The sequence below is a fragment of the Dendropsophus ebraccatus genome, chromosome 10 (genome assembly GCF_027789765.1).
Source record: "Dendropsophus ebraccatus isolate aDenEbr1 chromosome 10, aDenEbr1.pat, whole genome shotgun sequence".
Taxonomy (NCBI): Eukaryota; Metazoa; Chordata; class Amphibia; order Anura; family Hylidae; genus Dendropsophus; species Dendropsophus ebraccatus.
The window spans coordinates 16,851,404-16,872,514 of record NC_091463.1 but is presented as its reverse complement, the minus strand read 5'-3'; the positions used below and the strand labels follow the sequence as shown (position 1 = coordinate 16,872,514).

General features: G+C 42.5%; 1 protein-coding gene across 1 annotated transcript in view; it reads right to left on the bottom strand.

Moving 5' to 3' along the window:
* COL27A1 (collagen type XXVII alpha 1 chain) overlaps window positions 1–21,111 on the bottom strand; it is a 225,796-nt gene that overhangs the window by 139,724 nt on the left and 64,961 nt on the right. The window contains exons 11-12 of the mRNA XM_069943643.1: window positions 15,922–15,975; window positions 12,353–12,397 (exon numbers count right to left, since the gene is read on the bottom strand). Of these exons, the coding sequence (XP_069799744.1) occupies window positions 12,353–12,397; window positions 15,922–15,975 (99 nt within the window). The remainder of the gene's footprint in view (window positions 1–12,352; window positions 12,398–15,921; window positions 15,976–21,111) is intronic.

Genomic DNA, 21,111 nt, shown 5'->3' with positions numbered 1-21,111 from the left:
ATACAGTATTATACTATACAGTATACAGCTGGAAGATACAGTATACTATACAGTCTACAGCTGGAAGATATAGTATGATACTATATAATCTACAGCTGGAAGATACAGTATGATACTATATAGTCTACAGCTGGAAGATACAGTATTATACTATACAGTATACAGCTGGAATATACAGTATGATACTATACAGTCTACAGCTGGAAGATACAGTATGATACTATATAATCTACAGCTGGAAGATACAGTATGATACTATATAGTCTACAGCTGGAAGATACAGTATTATACTATACAGTATACAGCTGGAATATACAGTATGATACTATATAGTCTACAGCTGAAAGATACAGTATGATACTATACAGTCTACAGCTGGAAGATACAGTATACTATACAGTCTACAGCTGGAATATACAGTATTATACTATATAGTCTACAGCTGGAAGATACAGTATGATACTATACAGTCTACAGCTGGAAGATACAGTATGATACTATATAGTCTACAGCTGAAAGATACAGTATGATACTATACAGTATACAGCTGGAAGATACAGTATACTATACAGTCTACAGCTGGAATATACAGTATTATACTATATAGTCTACAGCTGGAAGATACAGTATTTAGCTGGGTTCACACTACGTATATTTCAGTCAGTATTGTGGTCCTCATATTGCAACCAAAACCAGGAGTGGATTAAAAACACAGAAAGGATCTGTTCACACAATGTTGAAATTGAGTGGATGGCCGCCATATAACGGTAAATAACGGCCATTATTTTAATATAACAGCCGTTGTTTTAAAATAACAGCAAATATTTGCCATTAAATGGCGGCCATCCACTCAATTACAACATTGTGTGAACAGATCCTTTCTGTGTTTTTAATCCATTCCTGGTTTTGGTTGCAATATGAGGACCACAATACTGACTGAAATATACGTAGTGTGAACCCAGCCTTATACTATACAGTATACAGCTGGAAGATACAGTATTATACTATACAGTATACAGCTGGAAGATACAGTATACTATACAGTATACAGCTGGAAGATACAGTATGATACTATACAGTATACAGCTGGAAGATACAGTATGATACTATACAGTCTACAGCTGGAAGATACAGTATACTATACAGTCTACAGCTGGAATATACAGTATTATACTATACAGTATACAGCTGAAGATACAGTATGATACTATATAATCTACAGCTGGAAGATACAGTATGATACTATATAGTCTACAGCTGGAAGATACAGTATTATACTATACAGTCTACAGCTGGAAGATACAGTATTATACTATACAGTCTACAGCTGGAAGATACAGTATGATACTATACAGTATACAGCTGGAAGATACAGTATGATACTATACAGTCTACAGCTGGAAGATACAGTATTATACTATACAGTATACAGCTGGAAGATACAGTATGATACTATACAGTCTACAGCTGGAAGATACAGTATGATACTATACAGTCTACAGCTGGAATATACAGTATTATACTATACAGTATACAGCTGGAATATACAGTATGATACTATATAGTCTACAGCTGAAAGATACAGTATGATACTATACAGTCTACAGCTGGAAGATACAGTATACTATACAGTCTACAGCTGGAATATACAGTATTATACTATATAGTCTACAGCTGGAAGATACAGTATGATACTATACAGTCTACAGCTGGAAGATACAGTATTATACTATACAGTATACAGCTGGAAGATACAGTATACTATACAGTATACAGCTGGAAGATACAGTATGATACTATACAGTATACAGCTGGAAGATACAGTATGATACTATACAGTCTACAGCTGGAAGATACAGTATACTATACAGTCTACAGCTGGAATATACAGTATTATACTATACAGTATACAGCTGAAGATACAGTATGATACTATACAGTGTACAGCTGGAAGATACAGTATACTATACAGTATATAGCTGGAAGATACAGTATGATACTATATAATCTACAGCTGGAAGATACAGTATGATACTATATAGTCTACAGCTGGAAGATACAGTATTATACTATACAGTCTACAGCTGGAAGATACAGTATTATACTATACAGTCTACAGCTGGAAGATACAGTATGATACTATACAGTATACAGCTGGAAGATACAGTATGATACTATACAGTCTACAGCTGGAAGATACAGTATTATACTATACAGTATACAGCTGGAAGATACAGTATGATACTATACAGTCTACAGCTGGAAGATACAGTATGATACTATACAGTCTACAGCTGGAATATACAGTATTATACTATACAGTATACAGCTGGAATATACAGTATGATACTATATAGTCTACAGCTGAAAGATACAGTATGATACTATACAGTCTACAGCTGGAAGATACAGTATACTATACAGTCTACAGCTGGAATATACAGTATTATACTATATAGTCTACAGCTGGAAGATACAGTATGATACTATACAGTCTACAGCTGGAAGATACAGTATTATACTATACAGTATACAGCTGGAAGATACAGTATACTATACAGTATACAGCTGGAAGATACAGTATGATACTATACAGTATACAGCTGGAAGATACAGTATGATACTATACAGTCTACAGCTGGAAGATACAGTATACTATACAGTCTACAGCTGGAATATACAGTATTATACTATACAGTATACAGCTGAAGATACAGTATGATACTATACAGTGTACAGCTGGAAGATACAGTATACTATACAGTATATAGCTGGAAGATACAGTATGATACTATATAATCTACAGCTGGAAGATACAGTATGATACTATATAGTCTACAGCTGGAAGATACAGTATTATACTATACAGTCTACAGCTGGAAGATACAGTATACTATACAGTCTACAGCTGGAAGATACAGTATGATACTATACAGTCTACAGCTGGAAGATACAGTATGATACTATACAGTATACAGCTGGAAGATACAGTATGATACTATATAATCTACAGCTGGAAGATATAGTATGAGGCTATACAGTATACACCTGGAAGATACAGGATAGATACAGTATTACACAGAGTCGGTGAAATCAACAGGTGGCCTGTGTAATATGGGACAAGACAGGTCCTCCAGGGAAGGAGACGCTCTGTAACTGCTCTTCGCTCTATCCCAAGATGAGGATCCCCCCTTCTCCATTAACTCATTATTACCCAATAGCATGTGTGCAAGTAATTCTGTACACTGAACAACCTCTTTAAGGATTTATCTTCAAGGACATATGTTGTATATCACTAAAGATTATTGATTTAATGAAATAATGAGACAGGAAGATAATGATGAAATCCAGTGTCCATAGGGCCCATGTCCTGTACTAGGGCCCATCCTGCTCGTGTGTATGGGATGAGTTCTGTGTTTGTAGAAACATCTGATTCTGCTTAATGCGCTCCCTCTCTAGGCTGGAGGAATGGCTCGTCTGGCAGACGTTACAATGGGCTTTGCCAATGCAATCCGGATCCAGAAATAGGGCCGCGTTTTGCTGCTGGCTCAGGCAGAGGTGATTACCCAGTCAGTCTTCCAGTCTTGTACGTGAAGAGCGCGCAGAGTGCCAGCTGGCTCCATCCAGGTGAACATTTATTGTGTAAGAATAAAACATTTCTTTACATTGTATGCAGAAAAAGATGAAAGTGGTGACTGATCCAATTCCCTGATGGGACGCCGTAGTATTGAATCTGTTAACCCATTTCCTGCTCTTAATAAAGTCCTGATCCTCACAATGATCACCCAGACAGGACACATTTCTTACAACCACAAACTAATGCTGTACTGTAGTATTGGCAGGAGACGCCATAGACTGCGCTAAATGCAATAAGATGGAAGAGAAATTCACTGTCTAATGCAAACCAAGCCACTCATTCACTACCACCCCAGACACAGATATCTACTTAAAGGGGTACTCTGGCAAAAAAAATTCTTTCAAATCAAATGGTGTCAAAAAGCAATACAGATTTGTAAATTACTTCTATTATATAATCTCCAGTCTTCCAGTACTTATCAGCTGCTGTATGTCCTAAAGTGGCGTATTCTCTCCAGTCTGACACAGTGCTCTCTGCTGCCACCTCTGTCCATGTCAGGAACTGTCCAGAGCAGGAGAGGTTTTCTATGGGGATTTGCTGCTTCTCTGGACAGTTCCTGACATGGACAAAGGTGGCAGCAGAGAGCCCTGTGTTAGACTGGAAAGTATACACCACTTCCTGCAGGACATACTGCAGCTGATAAGTACTGGAAGACTGGAGATTTTTAAAACAAAGTAAATTACAAATCTATTTAACTTTCTGACACTGGTTGATATGAAAGAAACTTTTTTTAGTACAGTACCCCTTTAAATTTGACTATACAGTCAGCTATACCTTCTATGCCTAAAGGGGAGTGTCACACACCAATTTTGAACGATCGGTTGGTGGCTCCATAATCTAACTCTCTCCAATTTATTTATTACACCGTGTAAATTTATATGGGTGTGCTGTGGATTCTTCCTGGAGACAAGAGGATGAGACTGTGAGATGTACATATCCCCAGCGAGCCAGTGTTGTAACACATCAGTCACCAATTTTGTTGCAGCCAGGTTATCAAAATCTATTTTCAAAGATAAAGTCAAGGATTTCCCTTCGTCCTTGTGGATTTCCCTCCATACTATCTGGGGACTAGCAGCAAATCTGACCCATGTGAACTTGGAAGAGGAGGCTGCCCCTTCATTAGAAGAACCTTTAAAGTTCCGACTACAGGGGGATCCGACTGCAGTCCTTGGTGCTGAGTCTCCCTTTGGGATGGAGAGGAGGTCATTCTGTCCATTGTCTATGGAAGCTGATGGAGTACAGAGCTCTCAGTAATCTGTCAATATTAACCATGATCTACATGATGCCAACACGTGGAGAATGCAAAGTCTGGTCTCGTCTAGAAGAAATTAGATTTGCATTTGGAATGAACGATGTAAATGTCTCCTCCTCGGCCAGCAGATACATCAGTGTTTGCTTAATCCTCCGAATTATTAGAAGAATCCCCCTCAGATGATAAGAACAGCTTGTTCATCTTAAGTGTGAGAGCCCAGCCAGGCCTGCGATCCGTGCTGTCCTCTCTGTGCTCCGGCCCCGAGGAGAGGGCAGCGGCTTAGTCACCAGGACTCCTCTCACCGTTCCTGCTCATTCTACCAAAGTGAATCATCAAACTCCCATATAAGATTGAGAGAAAAAAAATGAAAGAATCTGGAAGGGTTACTCAGTACATAAGGATGGTGTCATAGCGGCTGTGATGTGGTGCTTGGAAGCTCTCTGATATAACAAATAGGAAACACTGTCTGCGCTGTCCGACAGCAGCTGGAGGACTACACATTACAGGTCAAAACAAGACTTACTCTCGTCTAGAACAAAGCTTTTGGCAATCTCCAGGCGTTTGGATGATACCTAATATTATGAAATATATGCTCTCCGAACAGAAGGATGACCACTTAGTTACAGAACATGGCCAGCAATGTTGAGGACAATGGAGACTACGGGACTATGGATAGGATGGATGGGCCTTGGCTGGTTTCTTACTGTACAACCACAAAAAGGCCACCATACCGATGACAAGCCAATGGTTTGTCTATATGTTCAGGTCAATATTATCAAAGAGGCAACTTTGTACCTATTTGCCCAACCTTCTTAAATCCAAGAACTAGTTTAAAAAAAACATTATGTTAATAGTGGCTTCAATCTATGACCACAACCTGCAGCACATTCATAGAAGGGGATCCCTTAGGTCCTGCACCCCAGTCTGGCCACCAACAAAGAGACTGTATAGAGAATTTCTGTTATGTACTTAGTAGAGATGAGTGAACTTGCCAAAAATTTGGGTTGCCATTGGAATCCCGCTTCTTGGAGAAGGTGGATGGAGCTCAAGGACTATGGCCTATGGCTGTATCCATGTTTTCCAGAAAGTCCTAGCTGCCTCCACCTTCCCCAGGCAGTGGGATTCCAATGCCGGTCTTTTGGGCTTGTGCGAACCCAAACTTTCAGCAAGTTCGCTCATCTCTAGTACCTAATATTAGGCATCATCCCCTATACACTGACCCAAGTCAACCAAAACCACCACTTAACCAGCCAAATGTTTAAAGTGTATAGCAGCCTCCGAATGAGAGAAGGGTGGGGTTATCAGAGCCATCTGGCAGTGGCTTACCCCCTCCTCTTTCCACTGAGGACGCATGAAAGTTCGGCTGTGCCATCCCTGCCTATGAGGAAATCGGTGGAGATAGCTGCCTTCAGAATATATGTTCAACCGTAGGTGTATAGATGTACCTTATAGATATAGGTGTACCTTATAGATAATACTTTGATATCACGTCACGTGAATGCAGGCTATAGGCTCCTACATGTACCTAAGAATTCTGGATACAAGAAGGGATAAAAGCAAGAAGGACCGGCTTACTGAAAACTCTGATTTGCTGCTAGCCATGACACAAGGGGCTGAGCAGCACCAATACCATTTTGGCTACTGTTATTTTGTGACATCTTCTGTCCGAATAGTGGGATACCCTCTAAGTTTTCCTATGTTCCTTCCAGTTTGCAGGCAGAACACATATAATGCAATGGTTTTAATATCAATATATATATATATATATATATATATATATATATATATATATATATATATAATGTCTTTATTCAGAGTGTATTCTGGTGGCCCCATCTAGTTATGCAATGTGGCCCTTGGATGGCTGATCAGTCATCAGATGTTTTTGGATAGAAATAGATTGTCTATGTTGCCCTCACTCACGATCACTATGTCCAGAGTTCAGAGCTTTTTATCTACTTGAAATCACTGACAGACCTGGCAGAAGCCCAGAGCATGGAGTTATGTCCTCCTCAAGTGGTTTCAGAATGCTTTACATTTTCTGGCTCTATTTCAGCAAAGTTATGGATGTTGTAAATGCTGACTAGGAACCTGGGAGGGAAAGTACCGGGGGGAAAGAGTCAATGGATGAGGTCATTCTCCACTTCCATGTCACCGGTTCCTATAACCGCTGACAATGTTATGGAATCCTCGTACTAGGAGGACGGTCACCTGGTTATATTGTACAACAGGGGTAAGGAACCTTGGCTCTCCAGCTGTTGCAAAACTACAACTCTCATCATGCCTAGACAGTCAAAGCTAAAACTTTGGCTGTCCAGGCATGATGGGAGTTGTAGTTTTGCAACGGCTGGCGAGCCAAGGTTCCCTACCTCTGTTGTACATCATAGCACATACACTTCATGCAACGCAAACCATTGTGGATTCATAAAACATTCCTCAAATATATCAAAAGAAATGTGTAAATTTTTCTACACAGCAGGTTAAAGGCAATAATTCTACAGTCACCATGTAATGTACCTTCCTAAAGCCAATCCCAGCACAATCTGCAGGTAAGACGGAAGAAGCTTACAGACCATACCAATTTATAATGGAAAGAAAACATGGCCCCAACAAGAGAGATGTCATTTGTAACAAGGGAAAGGAGTGTGGCAGAAGATGTTGGTTGTTCCTGGATGTGACGTGAATATAAAGCAAATGTGATAGTTATAAGAGGAGAATAAATAGGTAGAAAAAGAAAGCCTCAGGATAAAAGACTCACGGCAATGTGTCTGGAAAATAGGAAATGTACAACAAAACAAATGGGTGGAAACGGGAGTCAATGTCTGCGACAGACCTGTAAGGTTATCTGAATGAAATCGTTTGAATGAAAGTGATAGAAAAGACCGATGAATACCAGAATGAACACCAAAATTGAAGAACACAATGTTACAGGAGGCTAAGGAGAGTGACCATGGAGAGTGGAGGATTGGATGACAGTGATATCACTGAGCAGCCACTGATCTGCATTGGTCAAAGACAGACATGAGCGCTACTTATTTAAATACTGATGGATGAAGAAGTTGGATGCAGCCCTAGGGAGTCCTGGAAAACATGGATACAGCATATAGCCTATGGCTGTATCGATATTTTCCAGGACTCCCTAGGGCTGCATTCAACTGCTACAGACACTGATATTTATATATGAGTTGAGCATATCTCTAGTCAGGGAGAAGAGGTTAGAATTTGGATGCTGGAATGAGATGATTTTGGTTGATGATTCCATAGTCTTTTCCTCTACTTGACCTGGAAAAACATGTGCCATGATTTACTTGCATGTTTGAGGGATGTTTCATGAAGCCAAAATGTAGCAAGCATCAAAGCTTCATTTTCTCTGTTGCTTTTGCGGAAACTCTGCTGCACAACACATATCTGCCACTAGGGGTCATAACTGAATGTTTCATGCACAACAGCGCACCATGTGGCCACGTTGAGTATTGCACATAAAATATTTGAATGGCTTGATCATTACGTAAACATAACAATTTATATGGATGAACAGTGCATCTGAGAGGGGGGATTTGGCATGTTCTACTGCATATAAAGAAACATTCTATCCTGGAAGCACTCCTTTAAGAGGAAAACGCTGTGCCCCACAAAGGCAACATATGGCCTATGGGGGGTGTAATGCCATTATACAGGTTCCTTTGCATGGACCCAGGCAGATAGCCAGGGAACTGAGAGTTTGGCTGGCCATAGTCTTGGACAGAGATTCACAATAGGTTAATGACGGTCATAAATTTGACTGTTTTAATCAATCAGGCTCACGCTGTGTGACAAAGCTTCTTCCAAATGGATTTGTTACACTTTGCTATATATAAGTGTCTATAAGTGTCTGCACATTCCTTTACACCACAGCTATATATCATTGAAGAAACAGCTACCAGGCAGAGGTTGGCAACCACATACGAGGCAGAATATGCAAACCACAGGACCTTTATAAATAGAGATCAGATATCAGGTTTAGCAGCAGGAATAGCCAAATGGCTTATCCCACTGCCTACTCGCTTCTACGGTGTTATTGCCCCATTCTACTGAGACGAGAACCCTAAGGCCCCCTTCACACGTCACGAAAATCAAACCAGATTTCTTATCAGGCAATCCGGATAAATTTCTGGGTACAGACATGTCCTATGGGGGCATCTGAAATTCCATACAGATCTAGATGCTCATCCATAATTCCAGATACACTGCTTGGCGGCCCGGACAAGTGCCGCTGGCCTTTTAATTACATGCACTCCTAATCAGGAGCGCATACAGTTAAATGAGGCAATGTGTTTGATAGGGCTCCCAGCCCTGTCAATCACTCTTCTGGTGCCGCCCTCCCCCAGCATGGCAGCGCACGAGTTCCGGACACTTGTGCACTCACAAAGCCAGGAGAAGTCGCAGTGAACCATGGCTACAGCAGGTGGGTATGTTTTTTTTTCTCTCCTCCATCTTCACACTGAAACTTCTCCGCACGAACTACCCACAGTGTACCCACCCTTATGGTCAAGAAACACTGATGGTTTCCTGAAGCCTCCTGAAAGGTTTCCTGACCATAAAAATGGCCACAGGAGACCTAAGATCTCCGAGATGAGATCTAAGTTTGGTTTAGAAGGACCCCAGGAAGGTCTGAGAGATTGGGTTCGTCACAGTTATACTCTATACTTGCAAAGACCAGACAATATAAAGTAATATATAAATCTGCTCATACACAGGGTGTAGACAGAAACAGGTTCATTAATACAGCTGTTCACTGTACAATAGTAAAAACCTAGCGGTGGAGGTCAGGTGGCACTTGATGTATCTCCAGCTCCTGTGGTGGGATGCAGAGCCCCGACTGACAGGTACATAGCCACAAATTAGCCAGTAGGCACCTCTCTCCTAAAGCCTTGTCAGGATAACCTTCCATGTGAAAGACTCCAACAGCAAGAAACATCATGTTCTGGGTTCCATGCCAGAGCCATAAATCGACGTCTGTGACCACTTATGTACACAAGATCTAAAAGATTGCCGTCTTTTTGAAGCAGCAGGTTGTGCTACTCTATTTAGAGCGGCATTCTGCATGACATAGAGGAGGAAGTATGTCTAACATGTACAGACGTCTCAGGCTGTTTCTAGGGTTAGGGCTGATGAAAATTCAAGATGAGAATCCCGGCTGTGTGTACAGTACGTATAGAAGTCACACTTATAGAGCCTTATAAAAGTGCCACTATAACCTTGTGTTAGTTTCCAAAATTGTGATTGCTACATTATAAATACAAGTATATATATGTATAGTATAAATAAATAGTATAGTATTTATAAGTATACATACAAAAGTCAGCCAAACCCTCCAACTTCGGCATGACCAACAAATTGGGCAAGTTGGAGTTCAATTTCCCAAATCTACTGTTCTCGGATAGAAAAGCTGCCACCAGAGGGCTCAGACAGTGGCTTACTCTTCTCTATTCATACACAACACATTTGGCCATAACAATGGTTCATGTGCATGGGGAGATCAGGAGAGACAGCTACTGAATGAGTATGACTATCTTAGCCAAATGAGTAATATCGTAGGGATACATAAGGGAATTGCCATTCACACAAATGATCTATTCTAATGGCATCAAAATGTATAAGGATGCTTTTTAAAAAACAGAAACGTGAAGAGATTAGAGGAGGGCACTCACCGTTGTCGTTCACTTCAACTTTATTTTTCTTACATCAAACAGTAAAAAAGTCCAACTTTCGTAGCTTGCTCCATCGCACGGCTGTCCACGCCCAAACCTCCTTGCTGATTGACAGTATCCTGCTGCCTGGATTGCCTCCATCCACGTATGTAAAGTCTAGCCTGTCTACCTGTAGTGCCGGTTGCTGTCTCTTGTTACGTTTGGCTTTTTAAAAAAACAGCGCCCCTCTTGGACTATGTTTGGTACTGAATGCATTTGGGCTGCAATACCAGACACAGACCACATAGAGGAGTTTATATTTGACACATTCAGAACATCTATAACGGGGATAAGAGGATCAGCGTATGATCATCAGCTATTAAAGGTGTACAGAGCCTTAAAGGGCTATTTCAATGTAAGCATTTAAAGGGGTTACCCAATGTTAAAAAAGCATGGCCACTTTCTTCCAGCACCGCTCTTGTCTCCAGTTGAATTGTTTTTGCAACTCAGTTCCATTAAAGTCAATGGAGCAAACCACACCTGATCTGGAGACAAGAGCGGTGCTGTCTCTGGAAGAAAGTGTTCACACAGCAGAAAAAGAAAATAAACTTGCGGCCCTCACCATCTTTATACATATGCTTTTATACCACAAAGGCAAGAGGTGTGGATAGAGCTAGGGCGACGGTCCGTTTCCCGCACAACTGTGCGCTTCCATTCGGCCCTCTTCTTCTCAGGAAAAGGACCGTCGCCCTAGCTCCCTCCACACCTCACGCCTTTGTGGAATAAAAGCATTTGTATGAAGATGGTGAGTGCCGCAAGATTATTTTCTTTCTCTGCTGTGTGAATGGATGTCTATGAACTTCTACTGAGTGCAGAGCACCACCTGATTGACTTCCGTGGAACCACTAATATAAGCATCTGCGGAGGCGAGCAGTGCCGAGATGTTCAGCTTCTTTCTATGAATCTGGAAGAAAGTGGCCATGCTTTTCTCACACTGGATAACCCCCTTTAATCTGCTACGCACAGGGTCTGACTGCTGGGACCCTCAACAATTTAAAGAAAAACCAGAACAAAAATAAATGGTGCACACTGCCAGCGCTGCATTTATTCTCTATAAGGCTGACAAACATTTCCAAGTTCACCTCATTAATCTGTAGAGGAAGCAGGCAGCAGGAGTTGAATTGCACCACAGCATCCCCGCAGGTGAAATGAAGCATTACACAGCTCCTGCAGAAACCGATTGGCTCTTTAATGCAAGACTTGGGGGGGGTCCTCCAGAGCTCCCAGCTACTAGATGACAGTCCTGAATGAGGGGCTCCTTATATTAACTCCTAAAGTATACAATCCCAGTCAGTGAATGTTCATTCCCCCTGATGAGACTTGTCCTCCGTTCGGCTTGTATGGGCTGGTGTAATGTGATGCAGTAATGGCTCCCGGTGATGGGTAAATAGAGCTATTTTGGGTAATTTTGGTGTAATAAATGTGCTTATTGTGTTGTTTCAACAAAAGAGAAGGTTACTTATTGCTCCTTTCTATTGCAGCATGCTGGGAGTTTCGGATTGCCTCCCGCTACTGGGCATTCTTTCCCTGAAGCGTGTGAACAACATTATCATTGTGCGGGAGGGAGGGAGGTTAGACATAAATGACTGGAAGACATTACAGAACATGGACACATCTTGTTAATAATTGGTTACACACATGGAAAATATATGATATTATATAGTTAGCGGTAGGAAGACTTGGTTTCCTGTTTCATTACACTAGGACTGCAAAGTAGACAAGGAAAAACTTTACCGGCCTACCCATCGTGCCCCTCTTCCCGGGAACTCCAGGCAAGCCCTGTGTGGAGAAGAAGAAGAAGGCAGCTAAGGTTACAGGTTCACAAAGACTTCTATGTACAGAGCCAATGTAGGAAGGCACGAAACAGGAAAGCTCAGAAGAGGCCGCACTGAAAGAAGACGCTGCCTCTAATGTATAGGAAGCCTGAGCTTTTACTATGATCCATAACACTAAACATACGGATACAGAACACCAACAAAGAGGTTTTATACAGAAAATTCAGAAAACATTGCAGAACCATGAAGAAGGCATTGGAGGTAATATGGGTTAAATGAAATCCTGCTAAAGACCACATACACATTACAGAGACGTCAAACCAACCCACTGATTTATGAGAGGTGACGGAATATCTAATATATAGGGGGGGGCGGTGTCCTGAATCTGACAGGAAGGAATTATCAGGCCTGCTGAATTATAATGCCATATTCTTTATTGTCAGTTTTCTGTGGGGTTTTCCGCTAGGGATTCTTATGTATATATATACTCCAGCCGGGATTCCCTTCAGACTGCAGTGCACGTACGTTTTGTATTAATCACAGCCGTTGTTACAAATCGGCTGTGATTATGGGGAAACGGATGGGTGGTGGAGTATATGCTACACACCGGAAATTCTAATAACTAATGATGATTCCGGGAGCTCCCAAACTGTTTAAATTTTGCGCTCCTGTACTTACAGTACAGTAGCGTGAAGATTTAAACAGTTTGGAGCTCCTGGAATAATAATAAATGATGACGCTGGGAAACTCCCTTCCGTAGCACATTGTCCGTGCACGCACCGTAATTACAAGTGCCCCCTTAGAATTAGTTGTGCCAAAGGGGCACATGAATAGGGGCTATGTAGGTGTTAATGCTGCACGCTGTTGGAGCCACAGGAGATAAATGTTGGCAGAACCCACCTATTTTGCTACATGGGCAGAAGTCACCCATAGCTGTCGGCCTCTTGCGATCTGAGGTGTATAGCTAGCTACAGACTAGGGCCCTATTACACCAACAGATTATCTGGCAGATTTTTTTGAGCCAAAGCCAGGAATGGACTATAAACAGAGAACAGGTAACAAAGGAAAGACTGAGATTTCTCCTCTGTTCAAATACATTCCTGGCTTTGGCTTAAAAAAAATCTGTCAGATAATCTGTTGGTGTTAATAGGGCCCTAACCAATAAGCCTGTCCAGATACAACACCATAGTCACTTGGGAATGGTGAGGCTAATTTCTATAACCATCATAGGTGTCAAGAAACACCAATGGAGATCGGTACTGTTATGACTCTACCATTATAAACTAGTGGGAGCTAGTTCCTCATAGATAGATGCACTGCTATAATAATCTGAGAAATGTTCTTTACTCAGGATGATAGACTGTGTAAACCAGGGATGGGGAACCTTTAGGTCTCCAGCTGTTGAAAAACTACAATTCCCATCATGGCTGTCCAGGCATGATGGGAATTGTAGTTTTGCAACAGCTGGAGGCTTGAAGGTTCCCCATTCCTGCTGTGAACTATTGCATGTCTTCACTGTCTCTATTGGTCTTACCGAAGAATTACCAAACTGTGAGCCAGGACCCACAATGGCAGCATAGAGCTAAGGACTAGGGGCGGTATATTCACGTGATACATGTTCAGATATGATTTCCAGACATTGGCCAAGATGTGATGCTATATAACATTTCCACTGTAGGGTTGTCAGATAACAGAATAAGTGACATTCTCCTATGGTGAGCCACGTCCCGCGCATTATTCCATGGATGCTCATCCTGGTATCACATGAATGTAGCTCATGGTTACAGGGTAAACAGACACGCCAGCACAATTACTCAGAGCGAGGGTCACGACTTCCTGTCCACCCACAGCAACTCTCTACAATTTACACACTCCCCGTCTGTGCGAGATTGCCCTATAAAAGTCTCACCCACTGCGCCCAAAAGTCTCTAAAGTGACTAAACTTCTCGAGAGCAAAACAAATCTATAAAGCGTGCACTTGCTGATCGATTCTCCACGGTCTAAGTGGTGAAGTGACCACAAGAAACCTTTAGTCTGGGGAATGGTTGGTGAGCGGCGGCGGCTCTGGCTGCCTGCAGTGTGCTCCGGATTGCTGCTATTCTGCTGGCCTGTAATGTTTATTTACACGCTGGATGGGTTAGAGGGCAGGATGGTTGTGATTATCCTTTGAACATCACAGAGAGCAGGATTTTACATCAGTCAAATGGCGGCGTTTAAGCCGCATTAAGGTCCGTGGCTCTTCCTAATGTCATGGGAATGTAAGTCGTCTCTTGTAATTGATCTAGGGATCCAATTAGGGCAGATTTCCTGCTAATCAGCTGAAATAGCAGCTACACCAAGCCCCGGATACAGCGGGACAAATTGGGTTCTGAATATACATATGGTTAAGTTTGGATGACAGAACGGATGACGTGTCAATCAGGTCAAATAGAATTAACATGGTTGCCTAGGCCAGGACCCTTACTGATGGGCAATGCAGCTAGGACCCCAACTGACTGGTGCCACAGATGGTACCCCTACTGATCGGTATAATAGATGGGATCCCCACTAAAGGGCACCGCAGGTGAGACTCCTGTTTATGCCCATTACTAATGACCCTCTGTGGCAGGGACTCCTACTGATGTGTGCTCTAACCACTAGCCATATAAAAAGAAATAATGGCTAAGACCCCTACTAATGGCACACAGGTTTTAACAATATAAGAGAGAGGTACCTCTTGAAACCAATATTTACGTTAACTGAGGGCAGCAAATTGGATATTGGCACAGATTACCAGGCCCGGAATGACAATCTGGCGTACCGAGCAAATTCCCGGTGGGCTGTCCAGATTATCAGTTAGTGGGCTGCCAGCTTGAAAAAAAAAAAAAAACAGCAACTCCCCTCTCACCTGCTCCCCAGCAGTTCCTCGCCCAGTGTGAGCTGTCCTCTTTCAGCTTCTGACACAGAAAGCTGCCTGCACCGGAAGCTAAAACAGGACAACTTGCACCGGGAGAGGAATTGCTGGGGAGCAGGTAACAGGTGAGTTGCTGTTTTTTTGTTTTTCCGGTGGGGGCACTGCACAAAGGGGGCTTATATAAATGGTATGGGGCACAGAGGGGGGCCTATATACATTGTAGGGGACACAGAGGAGGCCTTTATACTACATGAGGGCACAGGGGAGGTATATATACACTGTATGGGGCCACAGAGGAGACATGTATACTATAACAGGGGCAAAAATAAATTATTTTTAAATTATATAGGGGCACAGAGGAGGCCTGTATACTACACAGGATCACAAAGGGGGCTATATATACCTCATATGCCTATTCTTCAGTGCGACACAGTTCATGCAGTGGGGGGAGGGAATATTTATGCGGGATGGTGGGGTTTGTCTGCCAGGGTTGCTCTTCAGTCCCAGTCTGGCCCTGAAGATGACAATATGGCCGCCTGTATCCTCCTAAGCTTTCTGATACAGATTACAAAACTCTCCTAAGAATCAAATATTCTAAAAAACAAAGTCAATAAAGACAATAAGTATGTACTTACTCGTTCTCCATCAGCTCCAGGTAACCCGAATAATCCTGGAGGACCAATATAGCCCTACAAGAAAAAGAAAAATACAATGTGAGCATGTGGTGGGAAGGCCTCACTTCCTGCCTGTTTTGGCATCAATCTCTCGATGGTGGCCACTTCTCCTCCAGCGCTGGTCCTCAGCTCTCCGTGATGAGATAAACCTTGAGGCAAGTGTATATGCCCATGGACTGCATGGTGCTGGCTTCCACGATGTAGTCCAAGGGCACATACCCTCACACCAGGGACCATGATGCAGAAGGGAGCCTGGGCGTGCGGACCTGCGGTGATAAATGCTGGTTAAGGTGTTAGTGGTGACAAAGTTCACATCATCTTCTTGTTGTTAGTCATTGCAAAGAGACATCAATGCAGAGGTAAAGATTTCACCTGTTATTAATAATACATTAACCACAACTATGACTCCAAGCACAGGACCCTGAAACAGAATAAGCTCAGTAAGTCAGATAACAGTAGAATAACCAAGAAGATATGAGAGACGTCTGGTCCCTGCTTTACACCCAGATTAACTAGGTGATTGAACCTTTAAAAGAAATTTTTATGTTCCCTTAATGTATCCACCATGGCAGAACAAGGAGGCCCATTCACGTCTGCCGCTAATCTTCAGATTCATTCATGGAAGAAAAAAAATGGGGGGGTATCAGAAGATGAGATTAGAGAGAGTCTCCGCTTAATCCATGTGTAATAAAATCCAGATCATGGCTGCCTAGTGTAACCGCTCTGTCTTCATTCCCCTATAAAAGGCTCCCGAAATGCCCAATAAATATAAACCAGGGAATGGTATGTGGAATCACAAGGATGGCTCTCCCTTCATAACTTCTATAATGTAGGAAAATGCTTTAATTCTAGGCAAAGTGTCAAAGAGGCATTCCCTGTATATACATCTGTATATATATCGGCATCCCATCTGACTGTATCAGCAAATAATAATGTGAATCCAGCCTAAGAAGCCATTTCTCAGATGCCCACCAAGTACCTGCTGGGTATGTGAGAAGATGTTATCTTTTTCCTGCTGTTAGACAAGGGTGAGTGGCTTAAACAAATGGGAATGTCTTCAGCCAATCAGGAGGAGCTTATAGTGATACTGTGTTCATCTATCCACCCCCCAAACCGCAGGTACTGTCCATCTGCTGAGCTAAAGGCGAGGCCTAGGGCATCTGTGGCCGGGTACACTTTTCCTTCCTTCTTGTCCACCCTCCTCTTCATCAGTAACACCCCTGGGGGCTACGGCACATGCGAGAGCAGATGACGATGTGGAGGAGAAATACTTGCTGGGAGCATTACAAATGACAAGGAGGGTGGAGAAGGAGGAAAGAGAGGAGTAGCAGGCATAGATGCTGTCGGCCACACCTCATTGACTATTGATGCTGCTACAGAACAAAGACCGTTTCTTCACCAAACCAAGGCACTGGGTGCATTTTATAAAGACTGGCAAGGACCTTAGCTCAGCAGACAGATAATACCTGAGGTTGGGGGTAGCCAAATACAGTATTACTTTAAAATATAACATTGTTCGCCAAAGTTTGGGCCAACCAACAGGTGGTGCAAAGAGACTAGACAGTCCAAAGATTCAGCAACTTTATGATCCACTGTGATAATTCTTGTGCATTAGACTGTCTAGTCTATGTTTGCTCTGCTCATATATTATACAGTAAGGTAAACAGGGGTATAAATATCCAGAGCTGGGCTGCTAGCCTGGAGTCTGGAATTCTCCCAAAAGTAGATGGGGCCCATCCAGTATCAATCAAGATGGTAGTTAAAAGTACTGATTGAGGAGGCGCAGTCTCCATCTTCTCAAATCTGTATTATGCAGTATAAGTAAATGCTTCACCTATCATCTGCATGTAACAGAGTGAAAAACCTATCCAGATCTTAGGCTAGGGCTACACAGTGACATAGCACAGGGTAGAGGGGGAAAAAACCAAAACAATTGCACTGGAACTTGAGCTACGAAGGTAGGTGATCAATCATACAGAGTCTAGTAGTAGTTAAATGTGGGAGATTCTTTTTTTATTGCCCCTTTAAATGAACCTTTAAGTCTGTGATACCAAATAATGGATATTGGCACTTAATGGAGAACTACTGTAATCCGGAAACATTGGTTGGCTTACAGAACAGGAACGGCATTGTTCACATTATCAAACGCCTAATAGTGTAATATAGATAATCTCATGAGCTATATATAATGGTAACTAATAAAACTGCAGCTGTGGAAAGCCATATGCTGTTATATACTGTGAACTCCTACTAAATTATGTTGCCTTCTGCACAGAAAAAAAGCTGATGAAAGAAAAGAAAGGCTTGGACTCGTCGCCATAGCAAATATAAACATATGGAAACTTTTACATTGAAATCTGTAGGCTACATCTGTTTCAACGTTGCTGGCCCTTTAAGAGGTATAGCAAGGAATGGGTAACATCTGCCAATGTTATATGGTGCATTGTGGGTGACATAGCCAGCCTAGCAGGGGCAGAAGTGCCGCAATCATGACCGGATTTTGCAATGTCTTGTAAAAGTTACTCTGCTCATTGTAAGTCTCTGTGACACGAATCGGGGTGAAGATGAAATCCTAGACGTCTCATATGCGTATGGCCTCAAGATGTGTTCTTGGTTATGAGGGCTCGCTAAATGGTTTCTCAGCTCCGAGCCATGTTCTGCTAGTACAATTATTGCTCGTAGATTAAAGAGATGACAATGGGACCGTCCCTGGGCGGAGAATGGGAAACCCTGTAGATTTCTATAATTACAGGGATAGTAGTAGATTGACTTCTAAAAGGGCTTTCTGGGCCTTCAAGAACAAGGAAAGAGCAAGATGACAGGGTAAGATGACAGAAGAGACACCATCACACTATATAATACTATGTGACTGTACTATATATAAAGGGGAGGAGTAAACCATGGTGACCAATCAGAAAAGAGGTGCTGGCAATTGACAGCTGACATTTTATTGGTTACTACGGGCAACACCACCTAACATTCATATAGGGACCCTATTTATATGAGACGTATTAGGATATTCCATGAAACAAAACAAAGGGTTTTTTTAGGCTATGTTCACACTACGTAAAAGTATGGCCGTTGTTGTCGGCGGCAACAACGGCCGTACTTTGTACGGGTGAACAATGCCTATTGTTCTATGGGATCCTGGTCGGAGCATTTACACATCATATACGCTCCAGCCGGGATCCTGCATGGGGCCGCAAAGAACTGACATGTCAGTTTTCTGAAGCTGCAATTCAATGGATTGCGGCCGTAGGAAACCCTGTCAGTTCACACAGCGGCTCCGGCCGCTCGCTTCACTGTGTGCTATGGGAGGTTCCGATGCGGGTGTGCGCTGATGCGGCCGAAAGATCATCCGGCCGGTACTGCAGTACCGGCCGAGATGATCCATGCAGAGACCGGTACAAGTTTTATTAAAAGGATAGAAAAGTAGTTCACAAAAATATAAGGCTATGTTCCCACAATGTCTTATTCTACAATGACGGCCGTCAATAATATTTATGATGAATATTTACGGCCATCATTATCAAACAATGGCCGTTACTTGGCCTGTACCCGCGGTCCAGGTACATACTTTACCGGGTCCCCACTTCGCGTTGCTTCAGGGGCTCCCGGTGTCTTCTGGCACTCAGCCAATCAGTGCGTTGTAGCGGGGCAGTACAGTGATTGGCTGAGCCGGGAGCCCATAAAGTGAGCCGCAGCGGGGACCTGGTAAAGTATGTACCTGGACCGCGAGGGGGGGTTAAGGCGCTGACTTTGACATAGTATGTCATCCCACTAAAGTGAATGGACAGGTATTCGCAGTGGATTTCGCTGCGAACTCGCAGCATAAAATCCGCTGCGGACACAGTACGTGTGAACATACCCTTTAAGAGGAAAAAAATCTACTTTTTCCCTAGGGAAAAAGTAAGAGATTGTGGGGGTTCTGATCTCCACACCCCCCACCAATCTCTGTATCGGGCCCCCATTTCTGAGTTATGAATAGAGCAGTAGGTACGGCACGTGACTCGCTTACTCTAGCCGAGTAAGCCAGAAGAGCACTGTACTTAGCTCTCTCCGGCTCCTCCATAGAAATTAATAGAGCCACGCATCACATGCTGTACCCACAGCTCTATTCATAACACGGAGGTCAGTTCCCCGTGTGACGGTTTCCCCTATCCTGAGGAAAAGTTGATTTTGCCCGGACAACCCCTTTAAGCTGGATCCAATAAAAACATTGTTCTACATGAAACTCTAAGTATGATGGACATCACTAAGTGTCCCCAGATGTACAACCTTCAGTGGACACGCAGTGTGAAATCAACGGACCCCTGAAATAAAACTCATGCCATAGTATATGCTTGAATGTTTGATGAATGGATGTTCACCTGCAGCAGAGACCATACATGTGATGTGAATGGGGCCTATAATGGAGACATCCTATACCTCAATGAAAAGTTTTATCAGGGGTATCTGTGCCCATCCAATAAAATCCTCACTATTCTCAATTCAATTACATTGCAAAATCCTGGATATTTTAGCACTTTAGTTTTGGTAGCCATCAGATGGGAAATTATAAAACGGTATAATTATTTAGAAGATGATATGATACTATGGTGAATCACTATGGCACCATCATTGGTCAGTGGGGTCACATAGCTAACATGGCGGTCATGTCGTACCACTGTACACCATACAGAGGACCAGCGGCACTGAATGGGAAGGCCTCATAGTCTGTATATACCGTACTGAAGAAATCTGAGGAAATGTTACATGATATTAAACAAACCAATAAATTCCCATTTTTTTCCAGGATAACAGGCTATAAATCCAGTTCTTGACTCTCGATACCTAATGTAATTACAGTATCTGTCCGTGTTGGCAACCATTTACCAGGACTGCAATGAAAACACACAATATCAATACAGCATGAATAAAGGATTGTGACGTACTTATCTAACACACACAACGACTTATCGGGAATATGGCTCCCGGCCCAAAGCAGGAAACAATGACATAATATTCTTATTTATAGCTGGCTTATTACTTCATAATGATCCTTTCCCATGAGGAACACAACGTATAGTGCTATGTCTAACCATTACGCTGGTCCAAGATGGTGTGTTTATGTGTTATATACGGAGATCACATAGGCTACAACTAGGGTGA